Source organism: Heteronotia binoei, chromosome 12, assembly GCF_032191835.1.
Source record: "Heteronotia binoei isolate CCM8104 ecotype False Entrance Well chromosome 12, APGP_CSIRO_Hbin_v1, whole genome shotgun sequence".
In the NCBI taxonomy this organism is placed as follows: Eukaryota; Metazoa; Chordata; class Lepidosauria; order Squamata; family Gekkonidae; genus Heteronotia; species Heteronotia binoei.
This window is the reverse complement of record NC_083234.1, coordinates 79,616,315-79,642,041: the sequence shown is the minus strand read 5'-3', so window position 1 is coordinate 79,642,041 and position 25,727 is coordinate 79,616,315. Positions and strand designations below refer to the sequence as shown.

The 25,727-nt window shown below is 45.5% G+C and overlaps 1 protein-coding gene across 1 annotated transcript in view; it reads left to right on the top strand.

Annotated features, from left to right (window-relative positions):
* SARDH (sarcosine dehydrogenase) overlaps positions 1 to 25,727 on the top strand; it is a 96,696-nt gene that overhangs the window by 4,068 nt on the left and 66,901 nt on the right. The window contains exons 3-8 of the mRNA XM_060251052.1: positions 689 to 867; positions 4,936 to 5,115; positions 5,543 to 5,666; positions 14,316 to 14,416; positions 20,071 to 20,175; positions 22,057 to 22,186. Of these exons, the coding sequence (XP_060107035.1) occupies positions 689 to 867; positions 4,936 to 5,115; positions 5,543 to 5,666; positions 14,316 to 14,416; positions 20,071 to 20,175; positions 22,057 to 22,186 (819 nt within the window). The remainder of the gene's footprint in view (positions 1 to 688; positions 868 to 4,935; positions 5,116 to 5,542; positions 5,667 to 14,315; positions 14,417 to 20,070; positions 20,176 to 22,056; positions 22,187 to 25,727) is intronic.

Sequence of the window (25,727 nt, the reverse complement as noted above, 5' to 3'; positions counted from 1 at the left end):
GCAGTCCCATAGATAGGCAGGCCCCCGACCATAAAGGGCTTTAAAGGTCAAAAACAACAACTTGAAATGGACTTGGAACACAATAGGCAGCCAGTGCAGCTCTTTCAGCACTAGCTGAATAAAACCAAGTTTTATTCTGAGTCCAGAGTATCTGACACAGAAGTACACTGACAAGGCACACAGAAGCTCATACCCAGAATTAAACTTTGTTGGTCTTAAGGTGCTTCTTGACTCAAACTTTGTTCTTTTTGCCTGATTTAGTTTTTCTTTATTGGAAGTCCTAATTGAGATTTTAAATTGTGGTCTTTTATGTGTTTTTTATCATTACTGTTTTATTTACATTGAGTTTCACGAGGCAGAAATGCACCTAAAATGTTTTAAATAAAAAAGAGCCTTCAGATTCAGTGACAACCAGGGTGTACATTCTAAATCTGAAATTTAAAATTTGTTTTCAAAATGTGAATACTCAAATGAGAATTGTGGGCCATTTTGAACATTGGTCAATAATATGTGCATCAGCCTTCACCCTGCTCAATCATGCAGTCTGTTCGTATCCATTTTCTAGAGCCCCATACATTTAGGAAAGACGCCCTTCTTTTCTGGTGAAGAGGGAAACGGAGGCAAGATGGCCGCTGGTGATTTGCATCTGCATGTTGCGAGGTCAGCCTCTTCTTTCCCTTTCCTTCAGGTCTCTTATGGCAGCTGCGCCCCAGTGATGTGGAGGTTGAGCTTTTGGCCCACACCCGTAATGTGGTCAGCCAGGACTTGGAGCAGGAGACAGGCCTCCACACAGGGTGGATTCAAAATGGAGGCCTCTTCATTGCTTCCAACAAGCAACGGCTGGACGAATACAAGCGACTCATGTCTGTAAGCAGCACCTTCCCAGCCAAGCCCTGCTCTGGCTCACACCTGGGGCAGCTCCAGCTTTGATCTTCTTGCTGCTCTTCTCTGGCTGTGTCCCACTCCAGGGAGTCAAATCACCCACTGCTCCTGTGGACTTAGCCCATCCAGCACAAACGCCGTTTCCTTCCTGCCTGCCTGAATTCTGCCTCACTGACTGCCTCACTGTCCCAGTCTTTCTGCCGTTGTTTTTGGTGATTTGGCTCTTTGCCTCCAGTTTTTCTACTTTCAGCCAGTCAGATGTCTCCTGCCTTCTTTTGGAGTGTTGTTCTCCCCCATTGCTGCTTCCCAGAAGTGGCTGCCCCAAAACCCTCCTGTGCTAAGAAGCCTTCAGCTTCGCTCCTTTGTCCTCCTTCGCAGCTCTCTGCCACCATCCCTTGCTCCCTTCGTCTCTCTTTGTCTTCCGCCCTCTGTTAGTAATGTCAACCGCTTTATTAATCGTCCTGCTAAAACAATCACCCTGTTATTGCTTCAGTTGTCAAATATTTCCCTTCAGATGGCATGGTAGGCACAGGTAAAGATTTAAACAGTGTTTGGTGTATTTGAACACACTGGCAGGGAAGGGAATCGATATTTGCACAGAGTTTTGGGATGTGGAGTAGGTAGACAGAAAGTTAAATATAAACTGCCTCTGAGGTTGCTGACTTCACAAGAGACGGTTTTAGACTTAAGGCTGTTTGGATTTCACTGTTGTGGTGCTTATTCTAGATTTCACCACTGTTGTGGTGCTTATTCTAGGTTGTTTATTCTAGATTTCCTTTTAAACTTCACACAGTCTTGAGAATGTACTTAGCTTTGTCTCTTTGTTTAAGACTAAGGTCTTCCCAGTAGATTCTTCTCTGGTCCCAGTAAGGTCTTCTCTGGCAAGATTGTTACTGTCTCCTCTGTAAAATAAATAACCTCGGCCTTTTGATGCTCCCTCTAAACCATTTGCCAAATCCTTCTCTGACAGTCTGCTCACACTGGACAGAAAGCTTAAAACTGGAGAACTGTTTCCCTCTCAGGGTGTGTTTCTTTGTTTTTCACACAGAGACTATTTAAACTTTTCAGAACAGTCTCCTACAGAGCCTCTTCTGTATTCCAAGATCTGAAACAGACTCTGCTTTATTAGGCTGTTCTTACATTAGAGAGCCTCTCAAGCAACCATTCCCTTGACCATCCACTCCCCAACTCCTTTCACTCTCCAACTGCTTACATTCTCAATAAAACATTGTTGGTCTTAAAGGTGCTGCTGGACTCCAACTTTGTTCTACCTCTCCTCGAGAGTCAGCGGCAGACCCCCAATCAGAGCGAGTTCCGCCAGCTGTCAGTCATGTCAGCTAACTTAGTCTCTTCCAAGCAGCATTGCCTCTAAGCTTGCATGTGCCTGCTGCCCGTCACATCTCGCTACCTCGTTCCTGATGGCATCTCCCCCCACTGTTGAAATGAAGATTTGTCAGCTCCTTAGTGGGGAGGCCTACCTGTCGTCTTGTGTGGTATGCCCCAAGCAAGGCAAAATCCAGAACAGAAGGAGTCCACAAACAGATAAATATAAGTCATTTTTTTCCCTATCAGCTCGTTTTTGTTTTAATCAAAAGACTTGCTGTCTGGCAATGTGAATTGGAAACTGAATTAAATAGTCTTGCATTTCATCCACCCTTGTGTCAAGCAGAGACCATGCAGAAAGAGCTCTATAAACTTATCTCTGTCTGTCTCTCTTATAGTTCATGTTTACCCTCCAAGGAGGAGCACGGCAGCCTGCATACCAGCTGACATCCAAGCAGATCAAACTTCACCAGTAGTTCTCCCTCATCTAGCATAGGATAAAGTGTTTTTTGCCTCTTTTCAGGGCTACATTTCAAGCTTGCAAGCAAAGGGAGCTGCTGGCTTGAGTTCTGCGACACAACAGGGCTGCCCTCATGCTGGGTCAGGAGGGGAACAAGCTCAGACCAAACCGCTTCATCGCTCTTAGCTGTCAGATTTTCATAGAATCATAGAGTTGGAAGGGACCTCCAGGGTCCTTTCATCCAACCCTCCGCAGAATGCAGGAAATGTACAAATACCTCCCCTACACACACAGTGACCCCTGTTCCATGTCCAGCAGGATTCCTGGCTAAACTGGCCTGAAGAAAAACTGTTTATTGACTCCAAAGTGCTGATCAGCATTTCCCTGGGCATGTAAGAAGAGGCCATGAGAATTAAGCACTGGTGCAACCCTTCCTGTCCTCCCCCTCAAGATCTGCCTAATTCACAGAATCAGCATTGCTGTCAGATGGCCATCTAGCCTCTGTTTAACAGCCTCCAAGGAAGGAGAGCCCACCACCTCTAGAGGAAGCCTGTTGCACTGAGGAATAGCTGTAACGGTCAGGAAGTTCTTCCTAATGTTAAGCCCGTTGGTTCTGGTCCTACCTTCTTGGGCCACAGAAAAAAATTCCACACCATCCTCTATATGACAGCCCTTCAAGTACTTGAAGATGGGGATCATATCAACTCTCGGTCATCTCCTTTCCAGGATAAACATCTCTAGCATCTTCAGCCTTTCTTCACAGGACTTGGTCTCCAGACCCTTCACCATCTTTGTTGCTCTCCTTGCATTCCAGCTTGTCTATAACTTGTCTATATCTTTCTTAAATTGTGGTGCCCAAAACTGAACACAATATTCTAGGTGAGGTCTGACCAGAGCAGAATAAAATGATACCATCACTTCATGTGAACTGGACACTATACTTCTGTTGATACAGCCCAAAATTGCATTTGCCTTTTAGCCACCACATCACAATGCTGACTCATATTCAGTGTACGGTCCACTAAGACCCCTAGATCCTTTCCGAACATACTACTGCCAAGACAAGTCTCCCCTATGCGTTGGATATTTCCTACCTAAAAGCAAAACTTTACATTTATCCCCATTAAAATTAATTTTATTTGTTTTAGTTCAGTTTTCCAGTCTGTCAAGATCAGTCTGTATCCAGATTCCGTCTTTTACTATATATGCGACCCCTCCCAATTTAGTATCTTCTGCAAATTTAATAAGCATTCTCTCTGTTCCAAACTGCATTTTACCAACATCAACAAGAATATTATGTGGGTCCAGAGGAGGGAGACAAAGATGGTGAGAGGTCTGGAGACCAAGTCCTATGAAGAGAGGTTGAAGGAGCTGGGCATGTTTAGCCTGGAGAGGAGGCGGCTGAGATGATCCCCATCTTCAAATACTTGAAGGGCTATCATATAGAGAAGGGTGTGAAATTGTTTTCTGTGGCCCCGGAAGGTAGGACCATAACCAATGTGTTTGAAATTAAATCAAAAGAGTTTACAGCTTAACATTAGGAAGAACTTCCTGACCGTTAGAGCGATTCCTCAATGGAACAGGCTTCCTCAGGAGGTGGTGGATTCTCCTTTCTTGGAGGTTTTTAAACAGAGACTAGATGGCCATCTGCCAGCAATGAAGATCCTGTGAATTTAGGGGGAGGTATTTGTGAGTTTCCTGCATTGTGCAGGGTTTGGACTAGATGACCCTGGAGGTCTCTTCCAACTCTATGATTCTGTGTGAATTCAGGGACGACCTAGTTGGAAGGAGAGGTGTTTCCATACCAGTAAGGTCTCTGAGAGTTTCCAGAGCTAAATACTTATGGTCCATCCTGATTAAGCATTGTATCGACATGGATTCTTCTGGAGCTTTCTCGGTGTTGGGGTGCCCCTGTGGTTTTCAGGCCAAAAGAGATCTCCGCATGTTGCCTTGCCTACTGGGTAGGGCAGAGGATTCTGGGGCTCTCTGGTGGGTGTGTCCTCAGCTCATGCCAGCTAGGCTTGTGAAGAGTCTTGACTGTCCTGCTTGGAGGGAGCCTGTTTTGGGGCGAATCCAGAGAGACTCCCACAGAGCTAGGCATTCTGGGCAGAGGCTGGCAGTGAGGGGAGCAGCTGTCTTTCAGAGAACCTAATCAGCATTTCTTGTCTTCTGCACTGGCATAGCCGTGGCTGCCCCAGGATTGCTCAAGAAGACCCAATTCGACAAGCAACTCCCGACTAACGGGCTTGTTTCTTGTGCCTCTTTTGCAGCTCGGTAAAGTGTATGGCATCGAGTCGTATGTCCTGTCTCCTGGGGAAACCAAGAGCTTGTATCCCTTGATGAACGTGGATGACCTCTATGGCACCCTCTATGTCCCTAAGGACGGCACGATGGATCCTGCAGGCACCTGTGCCACCCTTGCCCGGGCGGCTGCTGCCCGAGGGGCTCTGGTAATTGAGAAGGCAGCCCTTTGCAGCAGGACTTCAGCCAGATCAGTATTAGAAGAGGCCCAGTAGGCCAGGTTTGCACCTGGGGAGGAACCATGGCTTACTGGGGGGGGGGGGGTCTGCTTGTCTCAAAGGAAGGGCCAGGCTGGATTGACAGCATTTGACAGCATTGCAGGTCGAAGGGCTGGAAAGATCTGCCAGGGTAGGCTGGAGAGACAGCTGGGTAGACTGAGCAAGTGGGAGCTTCTTGGGCAGGGAGAGGCCAGAGGGAGCTCCCAGCACACCCTTCTGAAAGAGACCATCCATCGTGGCGGGCCAGGAGGGCAGGGCAGCATTTTCTCCGGTGCTGGAGGGCTTGCATTCCTGCTCCTTGTTTGCATCCCTCTAAGATGGGGATCGTGTCGTTCACTTCTCTCTCGGCTCTTTCTAGATTATCGAGAACTGCCCAGTGACCGGTATTGAGGTTAGAACAGACGACCTGGGCGTGCGGCGGGTGGCGGCTGTGCGGACCAGCCACGGAACTATCCAGACACCCTGTGTGGTGAATTGCGCAGGTAGGAAGAGCGGAAGTAATGGGCTGTCCATTGCTATAGGATCACTGGCCTCGCTTACAGAGGCAGGGCCCAGGGCAGGTTGTAGCAGGCAGGGGGTCCTGCCTGGGGTGGGAAAGGGGCTTGAGGGCCACCTGCTGCTAACGTTATCTCAGTCCACCCAAATTGCTGGTGGAATGGGGGAAATCACAGCTGAAGGCTCCTTGTTCAGATGTTTAAAAATTCCCTGGTGTGTCCAAATTCAGTTGGTCAGGTTAGGCTACAGCTAGAGATGGGAAGGCCCTGGAAGAACACAGATCTTTTTTTTACTGGGGACATTTTCAGTTTTGCCAATTGGAAGAAGAAATTTGGAAGAGTCTTGGGAAGGAAGAACCCTCCTGTGAATGTTTTTTTATTATTATTATTTTGGCTTTTAAAGACAAGGTGTTATTCAAAATGCATAGTATGAAGTTCTTTATACAAAACAATCAATCTGCAATGTTAGAATATTCCCTATGCATGTTGTAGACATGCACAGTATTTTCAAGGATATATTGTATAAGTGTGACTAGTTTTGTCTGCAGTTAGTAGGTTATAATGTATATTATGATGATGTAATGTTGCAAAATTGAATGGTTTCAATGTATTGTAATGCTTAAGTTAATATTTAAAGCTGCTGTCTTTTTTTTTTAACATGGGGGTGTATTCTGCGGCCCCTGTGTGCAATTGTGAATTGGTAACCAAGCACAGAGACAGATTTACACACAGACCCTTGAAGCATCCCCCCAAAAGCTGGATTTGAATCCAGTCACACCTTAGAGAAAAGAAGATTTGGAGGGGGGTGGAATGAGCTGTTGAGAGCCAAAACTCCCTTTGGCAGAGAGCGCCATCCGCACTCAAAAGAGACAGCTCTGTCCCCTGGGCCAGGCTCCAACTTTCTAGGGCCCTTGAGACGGAGCCAGGCTTTTTTTTTTGGTACATTCAGAGGCTCCTGGGAGGAAGCAGCCAAGGACAGTGCATGTGGTCAGATTCCAGAGTGTGGGAGACATGGAGGCCGTGCAGTCCTGAGCAGAGTTACAGCCTTCCAAGTCCGTTACAGTCAATATGCCCCCACTCCGTTTAGGCTTGCACAGGAACTGACTGAGGTATCCATGCAGGATTTCTCCTGGCAGCATATAGAAATCTTATGGATATGGGTTAGAGGAAGTCCTGCAGCAGTTTGGTGTAGCGGTTAAGTGCGCAGACTCTTATCTGGGAGAACGGTTTGATTCCCCACTCCTCCACTTGCACCTGCTGGAATGGCCTTGGGTCAGCCATAGCTCTGGCAGAGGTTGTCCTTGAAAGGGCAGCTTCTGAGGAGACCTCTCTCAGCTCCACCCACCTACCAGGGTGTCTGTTGTGGGGGAGGAAGGTAAAGGAGATTGTGAGCCGCTCTGAGACTCCGAGATTCAGAGTGAAGAGTGGGATATAAATCCAATATCATCATCATCTTTCTCCTCCTCTGCTTGCACTTGCTGGAATGGCCTTGGGTCAGCCATAGCTCTGGCAGAGTTGTCCTTGAAAGGGCAGCTGCAGAGAGAGCCCTCTCAGCTCCACCCACCTCACAGGGTGTCTGTTGTTGGGGGAGAAGATAGAGGAGATTGTGAGCTGCTCCAAGACTCTGAGATTCAGAGTGAAGGGTGGGGTATAAATCCAGTCTCCTCCTCTTCTGCTGCTTTTGAGTTGAAATCTTTCAGATTGCTTAAAATACAATGAAACAAGCCCCCCCCCCTTTTAAACTTTTAAATTTTATTGAACTAATATCTTGAGTCAGTTTTACAAACATTACAGTTGTCAGAATTTAACATAAAATATGTATAATGCCTTGTTTCGTTAAGTGGGTCTGCAATTATAATTGCTTGCATTAGCTGCTGGTGTCTGTAGAGAGAAGCCCCCTTGGCTGCTCGGCCTGGGAACACGGAGCTTCCTGCTCAGGGTTAGCAGGAGGAATCCCTCTTGCACAAGCTTTAATGCATTTATCAAGGCATGCAAACCCATGGCCCATCTTCAGCTTCATAAACTGGTTTAAGGGCTTTCTTTGCATGTGCTTAACTGGCCGCCCAGATCTTGGATTGCTTTGCTTGAAGAGTGGACACAGGAGTGGGAATTCCACCCATTGTGATTCTTCCCATCTCAAAGTTACAGGGAGAAGGGAGGGGAGCTGTTGGGTCAGACCATTGGTCCAGGTAGTCCAGCAGCTGGTTTCACTCAGTGGCAGATTGGTTGTCCTGGAGGGCAGCAAACCGGTCATAGGAGGCAAACGCTCCCAGCCCTGGGGCTCAGGGGTTTATTCCCTCTGAATGGGGAGGATTCCTTTTGTTCCTATGGCCAGTAGCCACTGATGGGCCTGCCCTCCATGAACTGGTCTAATTCCCTCTTTTTAGGTTGGATACAGACTAAACTTTGCAGTGGTAGAATGGAACTTCCCTGCATCCCCCTGCTTCCTGCAGCAGCACACCAATCTCCACAACATGCTTCTGATCAGGCCGGCCCACCCACTAGGCAAACTAGGCATTTGCCTAGGGTTCTTGTACCTCTGCTAATTGTCATATCTTCTGTAAGATCTGTGTTTAGACATAGCCTTGTTCAGTATATATTGCTTTTATCATTCTTATAAAGCTTTCTCCCAACTCCATTTTCTCCATTACTGCAAACATAAAGTCCCAGTTTAAATTGTCAAATGCTTTCTCTGCATCCACAAAGAATAATGCTACTTCCTTTTCTGGATGTCTTTCATAATATTCTACAATATTTACAACAGTTCTAATATTGTCTCTTATTTGCCTTTTGGGAAGAAACCCCGCTTGTTCCTCCTTTATAAAATTTATCAGATGTTGCTTAAGCCATTCTGCCAAGATTCTTGTATATATTTTATTATTTAATAGCGAAATTGGTCTGTAATTTTTTACATTCGTGACATCTCTATCTTCTTTTGGGATGAACGAAATAACAGCTTCCTTCCATGTGTTTGGTACTGTCCCTTTTATTCTTATCATGTTCATCAACATCTGCAATTTTGGTATTAACTCCTCTTTAAAGGTTTTAAAGTATTTAGCTGTATATCCATCTGTCCCAGGTGCCTTCCCATTTTTCATTACGTTAATTGCTGCTTCAATTTCTATTTTTTTCAATTGGATCATTCAAAACTTTTCACATATTTTCTGTTAAGGGTTCTATTTTTATCGTTTGTAAATACTCATCCATCTTTTCTTTATTTATTTTAACACCTTTAAACAACTTGGCATAATACTTAAAAAATTCTCTTTTTATTCCCTCTTGGTTAACCACCTCTCTTCCATCTACCACAATTTTATTAATAATTTTATTTTCTCTCTTTTTCTTCAGTTGCCAAGCCAAATATTTTCCAGGTTTGTTTGCACCCTCAAAAGATTTCTGCTGCAATCTTTTCAAATTCCATTCCAATTCTTTATTTAACAAATGTCTCATTTGCGTTTGTAGTATTGTAATTTCCCTTATAATTTTCTTTTTCCCTGGCCTTTTTCTCAGCTCCCCTTCTTTTTTCTTTATTTCATTTTGAATGTCCAACAACTGTTTTTCTTTTGCTCTCTTATCTTTATTATTCAAAGTAATCAATATTCCTCTCATTACTGCTTTGTAGGCATCCCAAGCCATCTGAAATTCTATATCCTCTTTGTCATTCATTTGAAAGAAAGCTTTAGTTTCATTTTCTAGGTATGTCACTATTTATTTATTCTGTAGTAAATCTTCATTCAATCTCCATCTTCTCAACTTCTTAGACAATTTTGTAATCCACATTATTAGGTTATGATCCGCCCCAATTTTAGGTAAAATCTCTATTTTCCTTGTTATAAGACCTAAATCTTTAGTGCCCCACAACATGTCAATTCTAGAAAAAGTTTTATGTCTTGCTGGAAAAAAAGGTGTAGTCCCGCACTTCAGGGTTAAATTTCCTCCATATATCCTCCAAATTTTCTTCTTTGACCAATTCAAAAAAAGATTTTGTCAATTTTCCTTCTTTATTATTATTTTTTCCCCCAGACCTATCCAGTGTATTCTTAATTGTTCCATTAAAGTCCCCCATTTTCAGAACTTGATCATAAGTCAATTCATCAAATAGTTGTGTAATGTCTTTTTTAAAAGCATCCTTTGCACCATTTGGAGCATAAAGTCCCAATAACAACTTTTTTTTGCATTTAATATAATCTCTACTGCAACAAATTTTTTAAATTTGTTAAATTTAAACACTAATTTTGGCTCCAATTTTTGTTCAATATAAAAAATCACTCCCCTTTTCTTCTGTTCAGCCAATGAGTAAAATTCTAGTCCCAATTGTTTATTCCATAAAAATTTATAATCCTTTTGTTTAATATGCACTTCTTGTAAACAAACTATATTACAATTTTGCTTTTTAATCCAATGAAACGTTGCCCTTCTTTTTTGTGGTGAATTTAGTCCATTTACTTGCCAAGACAATAATTTGTAATCCATCATGGTGCAAATTCTTTATGTTCTTCATAAAACCTACGCAGTTCCTGTGCATTTATAATTGTGGTACTTTTCCCCTGAAGTTCAAAGCTCAAGCCTTCAGGTATTATCCATCTATACCTCATTTGATTGTCCCGTAATTTTTCTGTCAGTTTTTTATATGTTCTTCTATCATTTATCATTTGCCTTGGCAACTCCTTCATAATTCTTACTCTGCTGCCTCCCACTATCAATATATTTTCAAAAATTTTGTTCATGATCTTTCCCACGATTTCTTTTGTCATATATCTTATGACAACATCTCTTGGTAAATTATTTTTTTTGGCGTAGAGTGAGTTCACTCTATACATATAATCATACATACTTTTAGTCTCTTCAGGATCTTCCTCTAAAAATGCTGCAATTATTTTTATTATATATTCTTTCAAGTCATCATCTTCCTTTTCAGGTACTCCTCTCAGACGTATCTGAGTCTCCATCAATCTGCAGTCATGTATTGCCACTTTTTCTTGTATTTTCAACAAGTTGGAGTCATGTGCTTTCATTCTCCCTTCTACCTCCTGCACTTTCTTAGATGTTTCTTCTGCCTCATTTCTGCCATATCTTTTTAAATCTCTTCTATAATTTCTTTTTTAGATGCAGTTATTATCTCTTTCATACCTTTCATCATTCTAGCCTCCATTGCCTCTAATTGGTCCTGCATTTTCTCCAATGAGGTAGCCCTTGCACGGGTTTGCTTGTGTTCTGACACTTTAAAACACTGAAAATTTTGATCTCGCCAATTTCAGATTTGACTATCAGATTCAAAAGATTAGAGCTTGCTTTTTACAAGAAGCCTAATTTCGCCATCCTAAGAGCTTCCCAGACCGAGATATTAATTTTTAAAGTTTTTAAATCTTTCAAAATGGCGGTAGCGACTTTTTGCTTCTTTCTAAAACAAATTTTTCTCTTTTCTTTTACAGGCTTCTAAGGTCCATTATAAACAATATGTCCAATAATATTTATCTTCTTATCATCACCTCAATTATTTCCAACAATTTTTAATGTCCTGAACACTTTTTAAACTGCTGATATTTCTCTATGGTATTATAGTCCTAGAGTAGGCTTTTCATCTGCTACTTCCTGCTTTACTTGCCACCAAATCTCGTTTTCACTGGTAAAGAGATCTCACGATACTTGACATACTTCCTGTGTTGATTGTATATGCTGCAGGTCTGTGACGATAGTGCTCTTTTTTCAAAACTGCAAGTAGACCAAACAAATTCTTTCACACTTTTTAGCAAATTTAGCAAAGTCCAAATTTCACTTCTTCCTCCCTTCTTCTTCCAAGCTTTCTATACTTCCATTTCCCACCTTCTGAGTTTATTCTGTTTAATTGTAAATAGTCCTGGAATGAAAGATAGTAATCTGTACCTTTTCTGCCAATTATCCAGATCCACACCGGTCTTGTGCAGCTTTAGATGTTTAGCAATGTCCAAGAAGGTTAGGATTGTGTCGAGCTTATGTCAAATAAATGACTCTGAGAACTTCTGCAGATGATGAATATGCAACTCATCTCTGGAGACCCCTCAAAGCCTCAAAGGATGCCCCCCCCCCAGGACTCCCTTTTAACCAAGGTAAATCTCCTCAAAGTTTTCTGTGCATATCTTGGACTAATCTCTAACTGAGAAAAGTAGACAGTAGGCATTAATTTGCTTTCCACTACCCCGAACAGAAGTTCCAGCCTGCTCCCGTTATGAGAAGCAGCTCAGCTCGGCATTTTCCTCCCCCGGAAGTCCACTGCAAGTTGAGTCTGGATGCAATCCAGAGCCACCTATGCTTGTGACTGTCACTATCCGCACTAGCAAGAAATTCCACAATGTAATCACAAATTGAGTAATTAGATGTTATTTCCTTTTGCCTATCAACTTCAACTTCATTGGGTGTCCCCAAGTTCTAGCATTATGGAAGATGGAAGAAAATGTTCTCTCTCTCTCTCTCTCCCTCTCTCCATGTTATCTGCCCCCCCCCCCATTTTTGGTAGATCTTTCTCTTTCTTGTGAGCCACCTTGGCTGCAGCTGGCAGAACGTTTTCCTTCCATGCTACCATTGAGAGGTTTCTTGAGGACCTAGCAGGCTTCATGTTCTGCTCTTGTTCTGCAGTGAAAACAGGATCCCTCGGGGGCCCGAGAGGCTGCCAGGGTCACTCATTCCCTTCCTGCTGGGGGTGTGCAGGATCCCCTGAGAACACCAGTTAGGGGTTTCCCAGTCCATTTAGTCCAGCCTCTGCTCAAAGACCTCCAGCCAGGAAGAGACCCTTCCCAAGGTCACTGTCAGCCCCCCTCTGGCCCTTAAGAAACCTCTCCCGACGTTCAACCAAAACGGGCTTCCCTTGAGTCAAAGGCCTTACTGTCTCCGTCTGTGCAGCAGAGCCCTTTCCCAGGATGGGGAGTGAAAAGGGCCCCAAGCAAGCCAAGCTGAGCAGCCCTGGTGGCCCTGCCGCTCCCTTTCTTCACTGTTTCTTTGTTAAACCATTTGTATCCCATCTTTCTTTCTGATTCGAGGTGGCTTCCAGCAGGAGTTTACAACATTTATGGTGAAAACCACAAATAAAATAGCAAGCCCCAAGTCTCTCTCCCCCTTAAAAGATGCCTGCCAATTCAGACTCCCTCCAGGCAGCACCTCCTGAAGATCTCCTGCATGGGGCCCCCTCTCACCTCAGGGAGCCCCTCCCACAGAGGCCCAGGGGGCTCTGGGCAATGGCAGGCAGGCAGGCAGGCCGGCCACTCTGAGTAGTGGGAGAGCTCTCCCGTGGCTGACTGACAACTCCAACTGGTACATGGGAACATACTTCTTGACACAGAGACCGATCAAAATGTGGAATTCACTGCCAGAGGATGTAGTGATGGCCGCAGGCACAGACAGCTTTAAAGGATGCCAAGTAGATTCATAGAGGAAAAGTCTGTCAATGGCTACTAGCCAAGGTGGCTGAGGGGAGCCTCCACGTTCCGTGGCACTAACTGAGCAGCCTCAGGGGAAGATTTTGGCTGCCATGTCCTGTTACTGGCCATCCTGAGGGACTGGTGGGCCACTGTGTGAGACAGAAGGCTGGCCTAGATGGACCCTCACTGGTCTGATCCGGCAGGGCTCTTCTGATGTTCTTAAATGGAAGGGGACAGATCTTCAAACCATTAGCTGCCACATTTCATCCTCCCTCAAAGTGGCAGTGATGCTGAAGGAGACAGCCGGCACCCACTGGCATTGCTGATGGGTGGTCTGAGCCAAGTGGCCCTTGAGATATTGGCAGAGTTGCAGAGGCTGGGTTCCGCTTGCTCCTGAACACCAGCAGCTCTCTAGGACAGTGGCCCACTAGGAAATAACCTATGTGATCTATGGCCAGTCTGCCCCTGGACAGGCCTTCAGGTATTTGAAGAGCGCAGTGATGCTACCCTTAAGTCTCCTCCAGGATCAACATACCCAGTTCTTTCAATCTTACCTCAAAGGTCACAGAATCATAGAGTTGGAAGTTATCCCCAAGGCCATCTAGTCCAACCTCCTGCACAGTGCAAGAAATTCACCACTCCTTCTCCCAAAGTTCCCAGAATCAGAAGATGGCAAAAAGCCTCCAGGTCTTCGCCTCCCTCTTTCAAGCCTGTTCCAGTTTGTCTGCATCCTTCCAAAAATGTGGGACTGGGACTAAACATAGTCAGGCTTGCTCTGGATTGACAAAGCAGAGTGGAACCATTCCTTTTTCTGACCTAGATCTTATGTTTCTTTTGATGTGGCTTAAAACTGTCACTAGCTTTTCACCGTAAAATGTTACTGGCAGTCCTTTTGGCATCTCTCACAATTCTGATCCAAATAGGCAGCCTTGTTGGTCTGAAGTAGTAGAACAAAATTGGAGTCAATTGCACCTTTAAGACCAACTTAGTTTTATTCAGAACATAAGCTTTCATCTGCATGCAGATTTCTTCAGATGAGGAAACATCTTCTGATGTTTCACCTGAGGAGGAACTTGCAAATTTGCTGTAGCAGAAGTCCTGATGGCAGCTCCCAGCTTCCAGTTTCTTTCCATTCCCAGATCCCCCCTTTCCAGGCCAACCAGAAGGGAGGGAGTCCTCCGGGTGGGGCATTCTTGGGAGGGTGTTTCTGGCTGCCACTCAGAGGCTGGCTTTCCTTCTCTCGCAGGTGTGTGGGCCCAAGCCCTGGGCAAGATGGCCGGCGTGAACGTGCCGCTCGTGGCCATGCACCACGCATATGTCGTGACAGAGAGGATCGAAGGCATCCAGGTTAGCGCACGGGTGGTGCTCCATAATAACAGGAAACTGCAGCAGCCATGCTGAAGTGGTATCAAAAGTGAGACCCATTTTGCTTTGCTTTGCACCAGTGAGGTGTAATTCCAGAAGTGTGTGCAATGGGGGTGGGCCCCTAGGAGCCCCAGGGACCAAGCAGCAGGATACCCCTGGGCATCTCTGAATGATTCCCTGCTTTGGTGGGTCCTTTCCCATCAGCTGTGATGCTGCCTCAGGGGTCCCCGAATCATCCATTCATTTGGGATGCAGAGACGAAGCAGGCATCTGCCCTGGAAGAGGCTGCGTATTGTGTTGCTGCAGGGAACTCCGTGGGACAGATAAATCTGGGGCTTTTCAAAAACCAACTTTAAAAACATCATGCAATGCTGGATGGGAGGAAACAGAAAACAAAAGGGCCAGTGGTGTAATTGAAGAATTTTTTTATTCAGGAAAAAAAAATCCCTCCACATATCACAATGAAACTTTTTTTCAGGGGAATTTGTAATATATAAGAGGTGAGTTGCCATTATTAGAGTATGTATTATAAAAGTTATTTAAGTTAATCAATGCAAGATGTATTGAAATCAGTAAAGGTAGTCCTGTGCAAGCACCAGTCGTTTTCGACTCTTGGGTGACGTTGCTTTCACAATGTTTTCACGGCAGACTTTTTACCCCGTAAAAAGTCTGCCATGAAAACGTGAAAGCAATGTTACTCCAGAGTCAGGAACAACTGGTGTTTGCACAGGGGATCTTTCCTTTTCCTTGCCATTGCCTTCCCCAGACATCTACACTTTCTCCCCAGCAAGCTGGGTACTCATTTTACCAACCTTGGAAGGAAGGAAGGCTGAGTCAACCTTGACCCGGCTTCCTGAACCAGCTTTCGCTGGGATTGAACTCAGGTTGTGAGCAGAGGGCTCCGACTGCAGTACTGCAGCTTTACCACTCTGCGCCACGGGGCTCTTATTAGCAAGGATTAGAAAGCTACTAATTGAACTGGTTAGGGGTTAGTTTATTCTTATGATTAGAATCATAGAGTTGGAAGAGACCTCCAGGGTCATCTAGTCCAATCCCCTGCACCATGCAGGAAATTCACAAATACCTTCCCCAAACACATACATCCCCAGTGACCCCTGTTTCATGCCCAGAAGATGGCAGAAGTCTCTAGGTTCATTTGCCAAATAGCCTGGAGAAAAATTGCTGACTAACCCCAAAGAGGGAATCAGCATTTCTCTGGGCATGTAAGAAAGGGCCACAAGAACTATGCACTGATGCAACCCTTCCGCTTTCCCTCCCATGATCTGCCTATTTCACATGATTAGCATTGCTGTCAGATGGCCATCTAACCTCTGCTTAAAAACCTCCAGGGAAAGAGCCCACCACCTCCCAAGGTAGCCTGTTCCACTGAGGAACTGCTCTGTCAGGAAGTTTTTCTTAATGTTATCTTGAAAACTTTTTGATTTGATTTCAACTTGTGGGTTCTGACCCAGCCTTCTGGGGCAACAGAAGACAACTCCACATGATGCTCTATAGGACAGCTCTTCAAGCACTTGAAGATGATCATATCATCCCTCAGTGAGTTGCAGGGAAATTTTATGTATTGATTTCATTGCCTGCCTTTCTAATTGAGACTCTAGGCAGACTGCAACATGAAATGACAATGCAATCAAATTAATACAGGTGATGTAAACAAAATCGTTTTCAGAATTTAGAAAATAATGCCATTCATATACTGTCAGACATTAAGTCAGAAATGGATAGATCCTCTCTCCCTGTTTAAAAATTGCTGTCTCAGCAGCTGCATTGTTGGCCATAAAATGTCAGTAAAAAGGGAGCAGGCCCTGCGGATAAAGGGAACTGCCACCCTAAAAGCCATCCAGTTTGGTTGTGAGCGTGTAGGTTTCTTTCCTTTTCAATTCTCTAAAAGGTGCATGGTTGGAAACCAGCTTATGGCTATATGATTTCCTAAGCAGTCTCCTTCCTGCCACATAGAAAAGGAATCTACTTGCAGCCTTTTGGAGGGGAGAGGTGTTGTTCACTTTAAATATTTTAACCTGTTGGATTTGATTTTTTTTTTTTAAAAAAATACAAAAATCCTCTTTATCTCCAGGAATTTAAAACTTTTTTTTTTGAAGGCTGCCTGGAGAGAGATTCCTCTGGCAAGGCTTGTCTCTCCACTGTCCAGTTCTGCTTGTGACAAGGAAGTCTGTTCCTCCAACTGCCTCTAGATGTCCTTCGATGTCTGGGTGAATGCCACTCCAAACAGCATCCCAACTATTGCACTGGCAGTCAACTACTATTCAAGATCTAGGGTGTTTCCTTTTTAAAAGGACAAAGTTAAGGGTCCAGTCAGGCACCTTTAAGAGTTTTATTCAAGGCATGAGCTTTTGCATGCGCACAACTTTGTCCTGCTGCTTCAGACCAAGAAGGCTACCCACTTCCAGGAGATCTTTCTGCAGGGCACACACAGCAAAATGAGACACGACTGGCAGCTGTATACTGTGGAGCTCAGTTGGGCTTCAAAGGAGTTAACTCTGACAGCTGAGTTGAAAGGAAGGGGGCTTTTTGTGAGCCTTTGGGGTGGTTCTGCCCATCAGGATCCAGGGCTAGGCTGCCTGAAGCTGCTCCGCCTGCTGTCCCTTACGTGGCTCGGTCTCTTTTGGCTACATGATCCCTTTGGATCTGCCATGAAGGAGATGATCCAGCAGTGCACACTAGGATCTGGGAGCCCCAGGTTCAGATCTCCTTGCTGGGTTACTCACTCTCAGCCTAAAGTACCTCACAGGGTTGTGAAGATAAAATGGAGGCAAGAAGAATTCCGTAAGCTGCTTTGGGTCCCTGCATGGGACACAGGCAGGGTAGAAACAAACAAAATAATGGTTCTGGAGAAGCAGGAGGTCAAGGAAATGATGGCAGTGAAGGGGCATGGAAAATAAAGAATATGCTCAGCATTGGGAAAACACCAGAAGATGGGGGCACATACGGCCGGGTCTTTGGGCTCTGCACTGGCTTCCAGTAATGTACCGAGTTCGATACAAGGTGCTGGTCATTACATTTAAAGCCCTATATGGCCTGGGACCTGCCTACCTGAGGGACCGTCTCTCCCCACATGTTCCCCAGAGAATACTGAGATTGGGAACCCAAAATCTTCTCGTTATCCCCGGGCCAAAAGAAGCCCACCTAAAATCCACCAGGGATAGGGTCTTCTCTGTTATGGCCCCTACATGGTGGAATCAGCTGCCGGAGGAGGTGAGGGCCCTGCGGGACCTTGTTCAGTTCCGCAGGGCCTGTAAGACAACTCTCTTCCGGCTAGCCCACACCTAACTGATGAGAAACGAAACGTAGCTTGCCAGACTCCTGTTAAATATTTTGCTGTGATATTTAATGTTTCTAAGGTTTTAAATGTTTTAAATATTTTAAATGCTTATGTATTTAAATGTCAGTCTAATTTTATGTTTAACTCTTGGTTGTAAGCCGCCCTGAGCCACTTGTGGGAAGGGCGGGATATAAATCCTAAATAAATAAATAAATAAATAAATAAAATAAAAGAAGAGCCCTGCTGGGTAAGACCAGTGAGGGTCCATTTAGTCCAGCATCCTGTCTCACATAGTGGCCAGCCAGTTCATCTGGAAGGGCAACAACAGGGCAGAGGGACCAAGACCTTCTCCTGATGTTGCCTTCTGGCTCTGGGATTCAGAGGTTACTACCTCTGAATGTGGAGGCTCCCTTTAGCAACCAGGAGATCTCTGCTCCATGAATCTGTGCTCATGGCCATCTATGACTGGCTATAATTACATCCTCTGGCAGCAAAGTCCACATTTTAATACTCCTTGTGTAAAGAAATATTTCCTTTTACGTATCCTGAATCTACCACCAACCAGTTTCCTTGGATGCCTTTGAGTTCTAGTATTTTGGGAGAGGAAAAAAAGTTCTGTTTATCAACCCTCTCTGCCCCGTGCATAAATTTCCTGTCCCCCAGATCCTGGGAATGCCCTCTGTACCTGCTCAGGGGCATTTTTATCCATTCATACTTCATGAGACATTTTAGAGGCCCTCAAAAAAATTCTTAACCCATCCTCAGATGAGCTTGATCAGGATTCCGACCCTGTTTTTGAAGCTGGAGGTGGGGGGCAGACTGAGAGTGGGTTTTCTGAGAGTCCCCTCTTGTGAATTTCTGGCTGTAGCCCGTGGGCAAGTTGAGTTTCCTCCCTGGGATGTGGCAGGGTTCAAGGACTCTGAAAACAGACATCAGGAATAAACCTGGACAGGATCCTGAATTTTTCAGTCCCTCCATTTTGTTTTTACTTCTCCTAGGGCAAACAGAACCCACACATCTTTATTTCACCATTATCTGGTTCTTTGCACCAAATTTTTCCAATTAATTAATGTCCTGCACTTTTAGCATAATTGATATTTGACTTCTTTGGTTGATTGAAATTAATGAATTTAAATGTTAAAAAAATGAAGTTTGGGTAATGATGATCGGACAAAACATCTGTTGTCTGCCCCTGGCCCAAAAGAAGCCAGGCGGTGTGTGACGAGATCCAGGGCTTTTTCGGTGGCAGCACCAGAACTTCGGAACACCCTTCCAGAAGCCATAAGGGCGCTGTGGGATTTGTCTGCGTTCCGCAGGGCCTGTAAGACCGAATTGTTTAAACAGGCTTTTGCGGTTTGAAAAAGGGCTGCTGCCAGACATCTTACAGAATGCTGGCAATCACAGTCGAGAATTCGATACCGCCTATATTGTACTGCAATAGCGCCATAGAATGGTTTTAAAGTTGATATATGTAAATTATGGTTTTATATGTTTTATGGATTGATTGTATTTTATGATGTTGTGAGCCGCCCTGAGTCCGCTTCCGGAAAGGGCGGGATATAAATGGAAAGTTATAAATAAATAAAAATAAATAAATTTATATAATACAATAATAATAATAATATAAAATGTACTCCAGTCTCTTGTACCCCTTCTTTCTGATCCCTCCCCATAGGCCAAGGGCACAAGCCAGCTGTTTTTACCTCCTGCATGCCTGATCTGCAATTATGAAACAAAGCTGTTATGTAAATGATGGGAAGAGCATCGTAACTTGGAAATGCCACTGTTTCTACTGACTGAAAGTGTAAAAAGCATAGTGGCCGTGCACGGGATGAAAGAATGGTCCAGTTGCCCAAGACATGTGAACCGAAGTTCTCCATAGGAGCTGAGACTCAGGCAAAGGGCTCCTTGCCACTGTGAAACAAAACTGACACCTTGGTAGAGAGCCATGCTTTCCCCAAGACCAAAACCAATGTCCCTGGGGTCCAGCTTGGTTTTCTGAAGCACTTTTAGCCAGCAGAGCTTCTTCCCTTCTTAAAATATAACCCACCCAAGTGACAAATTGTATTTGAGTTCCCAAAAGGCCATTCCACACATTCCGTAGTGGCAAATGCAACCGAGTCTATTCTCACTCAGGATCAGCACCCCAGCATCTCTGATACACACAGTTATAAACATTGATCTGCTACGTTCTCATTATGTGCTTTTAGGCATATACCAAAGTGCATACCATGCATAGCTGTCTGAGAAAGCCAACCCCTTTGAGTTTGCGCTGAGCAGAGGAGCATTTCTCCGCCTTGCTCCGCTTCTGATGGCTTTCCTCTCTGGGTATTTTTAGAATATGCCGAACGTTCGAGATCACGATGCATCGGTGTATCTGCGTCTCCAAGGCGATGCCCTTTCTGTAGGTGGATATGAGTCAAATCCAATTTTCTGGGAGGAGGTGAGTTCTTTTCCTAAGAATTTGTTTTTTAAAAAAGTGTTACTGGAAGGAGGGGAAAGTTCTCTGGATGAGATTCTTCAAGTGAGCTTTGGCCCATTTGGAGGTCTCTGAACCGGCTGGAGAGGCCCAAAACCGAGCCCATTTAATGACAGTTGCTAAGCTGGGGGCTTTTTAATGCTCCATAATGTCTTTTCCAGCCCTGTTGCCAGACACGAGACTGAGTCTTGCCTAGCAGCTACCATGGGAATATGTGACCACTTTATGCACAAAAGGAGGGAAGAGGCTGTGGCTCAGTTGGCATGCAGAAAGTTCCAGGTGCAATCCCTGGCATCTCCAGTGAAATGGCCAAGTAATAAGTAATGCAAAAGACCTCAGCATGAGAGCTGCTGCCAGTCTGAGTAGACAAGACTGACCTCGCTGGACCGAGGGTCAATTCAGTGCAAGGCAGCTTCATGTGAAGCAAGAGGGCAGGTGGACAGTAGTCTGTGAAGCCTCTGGGTGGGTCAAGTCAGCTTCTTGCTCGGTCACCACAGCCAGCCCTGGCACCCACCATGTGAAGACAAGAAAGCTGCTGACCTCTGGGACAAGGGGGCTGGTGGTTGTCATCTGATGTGTCTGTGCCCCCACTTATAGGGCACAAACAGCCATGTTAGATCTTGTTCCTCCATGGTTTGCTGCATAAAGTAATGGCATCCAGTGTTCCCTCTAAGCTGTGCATGTGGCTGACTGCACGTTAACGCAGGGAAGTCCTGCTCAGCAGCAGGCTGGAGCTGCACAAGGTCTTGCACTGCCCACGGCCCATCCTAAGATTCCAGCAGTTCTGTTCTGCTCAGTGGGAGGGGGGGTGGGATTAGAGGGAACATTGATAACATCCCTCTGTTCTGTTCTGCGAGCTTCTTCAAACATGACTGCTTTGTGGGTTTCCCCCCCTGTGCTGGTGATGGGTCAAAGTGAGAACTCTTTTGGTGCTGGGGTCAGTCACCTGTCCCCCATGAAGATGATTCAGGGGTCAGCGTGCAAGGCACACGCTAGCTATAAACTTGCTGCTGGCCCCAGATTTGTCATGAGAGGCCTGTTGCCCAGAGAGACCACTGGATATGCTGGAAGGTCTAGATGCTGTTGCTTTAATTCACAGGTGCCAAGAACATTCCTCTCCTTCTTGCTGGCTTCCTTGGAAGCTCTCATGGCAGCCAGACACCTCTTTGGCCCTCTGCAGGGTCTGTCCTTTCCCTTCGTTCTGGCATTTCTCCCCCCCCCCCAACTCCATGAAATGAGGGGACTCTCCCCCCACCCCCTGACAGATGTGACAGCGTCACAAAATCATTTATGCCAATGATTTAAATGTGGGCTGTATTACACGCCAGTCTTTCTGTCTGCTGAGAGTGAGCAAAGCCCCTGATCTGGTAAGCACCATCTTCAGTATCTCTTTGAGGGCTGTTGGCAAAAAGAGTCCATTTTGCAGCTGTCAGACTGCTAAAGAATATGACCTTCAACGCAGCAGGCCAGTGGGTTTGGTCACTCCTGGCTTTGTTGGTATAATGGTCAATTGAAAGTTATAGTTGATCGATCCATGAGGCCCCATTTTGGCTGCTGAGGCTCCTGCAGCGCAGTCCCAAGATTTAAGTTATACTATTGACTGCTATTGTCTGTACCAGGGGTGGCCAATGGTAGCTCTCCAGATGTTTTTGCCTACAGCTCCCATCAGCCCCAGCCATTGGCCATGCTGGCTGGGAGTCGTAGGCAAAAAACATCTGGAGAGCTACTGTTGGCCACCCCTGGTCTGTACTATAGACAAGCATTGCTGTGCCTTGGATGGCACTGCTAACCCCCGTAGAATTGTCAGGACACCACCCTTGGTGACATCCAGTTTCCTTCTTGCAGGTATCCAACAACTTTGCCTTTGGGCTCTTTGATCTGGATTGGGATGTATTCACACAGCACATTGAAGGTGCAGTCAACCGAGTCCCAGTGTTGGAGAGAACTGGAATCAAATCCACAGTCTGTGGTCCAGGTAAGGGTGTCCAAGGCCCATCCATGCCTGGCATGCCCTTTAGCAACCCAGTGGCATTTTGCTCATTTGTCACAAGTTTGCTACCCTTTCCCCCCCTTGATGCGTGGCCTAGTTTATGGTTGGTTCCCATTGTATCCACTCCCCGTAAATTCCTTTGTAAAGCACCTTCTGCTCCAGCGGTTCAGTTGGTGTCCAAGAGAAGCACGCCCTCTTCTGCTGAGACTCTGAGGCTGTAGAACAAACTCCAAGTCATGGTTCGGTGCTTTCCAGAAGCAATACAAAAAAGGGGCTTTTTAAAGGAAAATTATTTGAAAGCTGATGCCGTTGGCGGGGTTGCCATCTTCACTCCTCACTCCTGTGCCTTTGAGTTTAATCGCCCCTTGGCAAGGGTTAGGCTCGCCTCTTCCCTAGCTGACTGCTTCAGCTGAAGGCACAGGAGCAGGCTGGGTGGTTTTTCTTGTGGCCAGTTGACAACTCTGCTTCCTCTTGGCACTCTTTGTTGTTCAGTGGAATTGGAGTTGTGTTTACAGAGGAGATGGGGTAATGCCTTGTGGTCTGGTTGTTTTGTTTTGTTTTTTAAATTGGGGTTGTATTGCCATTGTGTAGATGTTAATTTGTGGACCACCTCAAGCATAGGAAAGTTGTCAACAATTAATGAATATAAATGAGCAAACTGGAAGACATGTTGGGGCCAGCCTAGGGTGTGCAGACCGAAACAGTGGTGTGGCTTGGGGTCTTGTGCATCCCAACTCAATGCAATGATGTTGTCTGATGTGTGCTACTGTACTAGACGCTGGTGGTGGAAGCAGAGACAATGTCTTCGGTAGTCTTACATAGCACACAGAGGCCATAAAATGTCCTTTTTTGCAGTTTTGGTAGCACACTATGACTAAAATAATCTTCAAGGGTGAAGATACGAGGCTGCTGTGTGCTGGAAGAGCTTCTTGTTCCTGTGTTGGTTAGACTAGCTGACTCCTCAAACTGTCTGTCTGGTCCTTTACTCCAAGAAGCCTCTTGCAGCTGGAGACTGGGCCTTCTGCCCCACCACCCCTCCCCTAATAGCCATCCTTATTTGCTTGGCTGGAATTTGAATCTCAGACTTGTTGCACCCTAAACAGGAATTGTGCCCTGGTCTAAACCAACACACTGACAGATGAACAGGTTCCCTCAAATGTTAAAAATTGTCTCCATGGATTACTCAAGCAAAAGATAACATTTAATCTGCAGTCGGTAGTTTGGTGCATTTTGTTTGAAGTGCAGAACTGCCACATAGAAATGCTGTTGATGGACAGCCATCTTAGGAAGCCAGTTAAAGCCTTGCAGTTCTGAAGACAGCAGAACGTGGATGGGCAAAAGGACCGTTGTCCTGGGCATTCCCCAGGCCTGGGAACTTTCACAACCTGGGGGGTGGGGACCTGCCCTGGTTGCCAATTCCTGAAGGTGGCACCAAAGATTCAGTTTAGGAGTATTCTGATCTCGTCTAGAGGCAGTTTTCTTGGAGGCTAAGTTGGATTTGCGGGAAGGAATTTGGCAATGGCTGTCTGGCTGAGTGATAAAGTGTACCTGACATTATTTGTGCCTTACCACTGAAACAACATAAAATGATTCTGTGCTCTGCAGAATCTGCAGTCTTCAGTTGGAGAACAGGGAAAGGAGGATGGCAAGATCAGGTGTGTGTGTGTGGGGGGGAAGAGTAATACAGCAAGAGATATTTCCAGGGTTGAGCTGCTAAATAATAGTATGTTATATACTATTATATAATAATAGTATATTTTATACTTGTGTACTGTGGCTACTTTTATATTTTGCAATAAACAGTTACAGGTAAATCTGCAGAATAATCTAAAGCAGAGTGAAATCAGCACAGAGAGACAGCCCCTCCCCCATCCCCCCGGCCTAAGTGGGAAAGATATTCTGTGACTGTTTGGGAGATGGAAGGCTGAGTTGGCATCCCAGAGGATGGGAATGATCCCCTTCACTGGACAGAAAGTTGTTCACAACCCAAAGGAAAACATGCCATATCTTTGATGTGTTAACAACTCTTGTTTAGAAAGTCCATGTTCTGGCAGGCTTGAACCTCAGGACCTGGTACCCCGATTGGCTGAAGTCCCTGGAGCACATGGGGGGAGGGGGTTAAATAGGGAGCTGTTGCTTGGTTGGGGGGATGTCTGGATGCCTTTGCTTCTCAGCACTGCTATGAAAGGATTCCTCTTCGGTGGCATATCCCTGAGGCGTAGATTTTGAGATCCGGGGGCAAGGGCATGCTACCAGCAGGAGTAAGGGACTGCTTTCTGGCCCAGGCGACCTAAGAAGCAGTGTATCAGAAAGAGAGGAAGTCTGGGTAAGAAAGCAGCCTTTCTCTTGCAGGGCCGCAGGGCCATTCCACTGCCTCAGTTTTTGGTGGCAGGGGGAGGGGTGTTTCTGCTACTTCTTTTGGCCTGGGGAAGCAGCGGGGGTGAGGGGGCTGGGTGGCAGGGCTGGCCATACCCTCCCCGGTGCCCTCACCGTTGCCCCACAACTTTAGCCACCATGTCCTTGCTGCACCTCTTCCTCTCCCCAGAACTGATCTACAAAAACTTTTCATTTGCTCTTTCTAGGAGCTATCTTAGGAGCCCACATGGATGAAAGATAATCTGCCAGGACAGCAAATGAGCAAACAAAAGTCCACTTTTTGAGTAGCATGTTCTTTTCCATTTTCACTGTATCCCTAGAACAGGGGAGTCAAATGTGTGGCCCAGGGATCAGATCAAGCCCCAGAGGGTTCCTATAAGGCCTGTGAGCAAGTCTACTTTCTTCTCTCTCGCACTTTTGATTCCTTCTGTGTCACAACTTGCTTTGCCAGGCTTGCTCAATCGCACAGGAGCTACAGAGAAAAACCTCTGTTTTCTCCACTGGCTGAGGCTCCTCCCTTGGGGAGGAAGAGGGAGAGCTTGTTTTGCCAGGCTCTCTCAATCACACAGCAGAGCAAGCCCTTTTTTATTCTATTAGCTGAGGCTCCTCCTCATCCCCTGGGAGGAAGGGAAACAGCCAGAGCTTCCTTTGCCCAGTTCCCTCGATCACACAGGAGAGTCCTTTATAAAATTTATATCTCTGCAACCTGGCAATACATTTTATGACATGCATGGCCCAACCCAACAAGGTCTCATTTAGGTCAGATCCAACCCTCTTAACAAATGAGTTCATCACCCCTGCCCTAGAATCATCATGTTTGAAAATATATTATAGGATAAACATTTGTGTGCCTGCTGTGTGGAAACGCAGCATGGAGTGATATGTTGTTTTTAAACATTAGAAAACTGATGATTCCCTAGAACAGTGTCACGTGTCACAAAGTTGTTGCTAAGACACAGCTGTGCAGGTGCAGCTTTTCTTTGAGAGATCCCTGTTGGAGATCAGGTGCAATTCCATGGGAAAGACACCCCCATTCTCTCTCTCTCACACACACACACACACAGCTGTATTGCTCAGATGCAAGCCCCAGCTGTCTGGCAAAGTAGATATATCTAGAAGGCACCAACTGGGTCAGAATGCATTTTTTTAA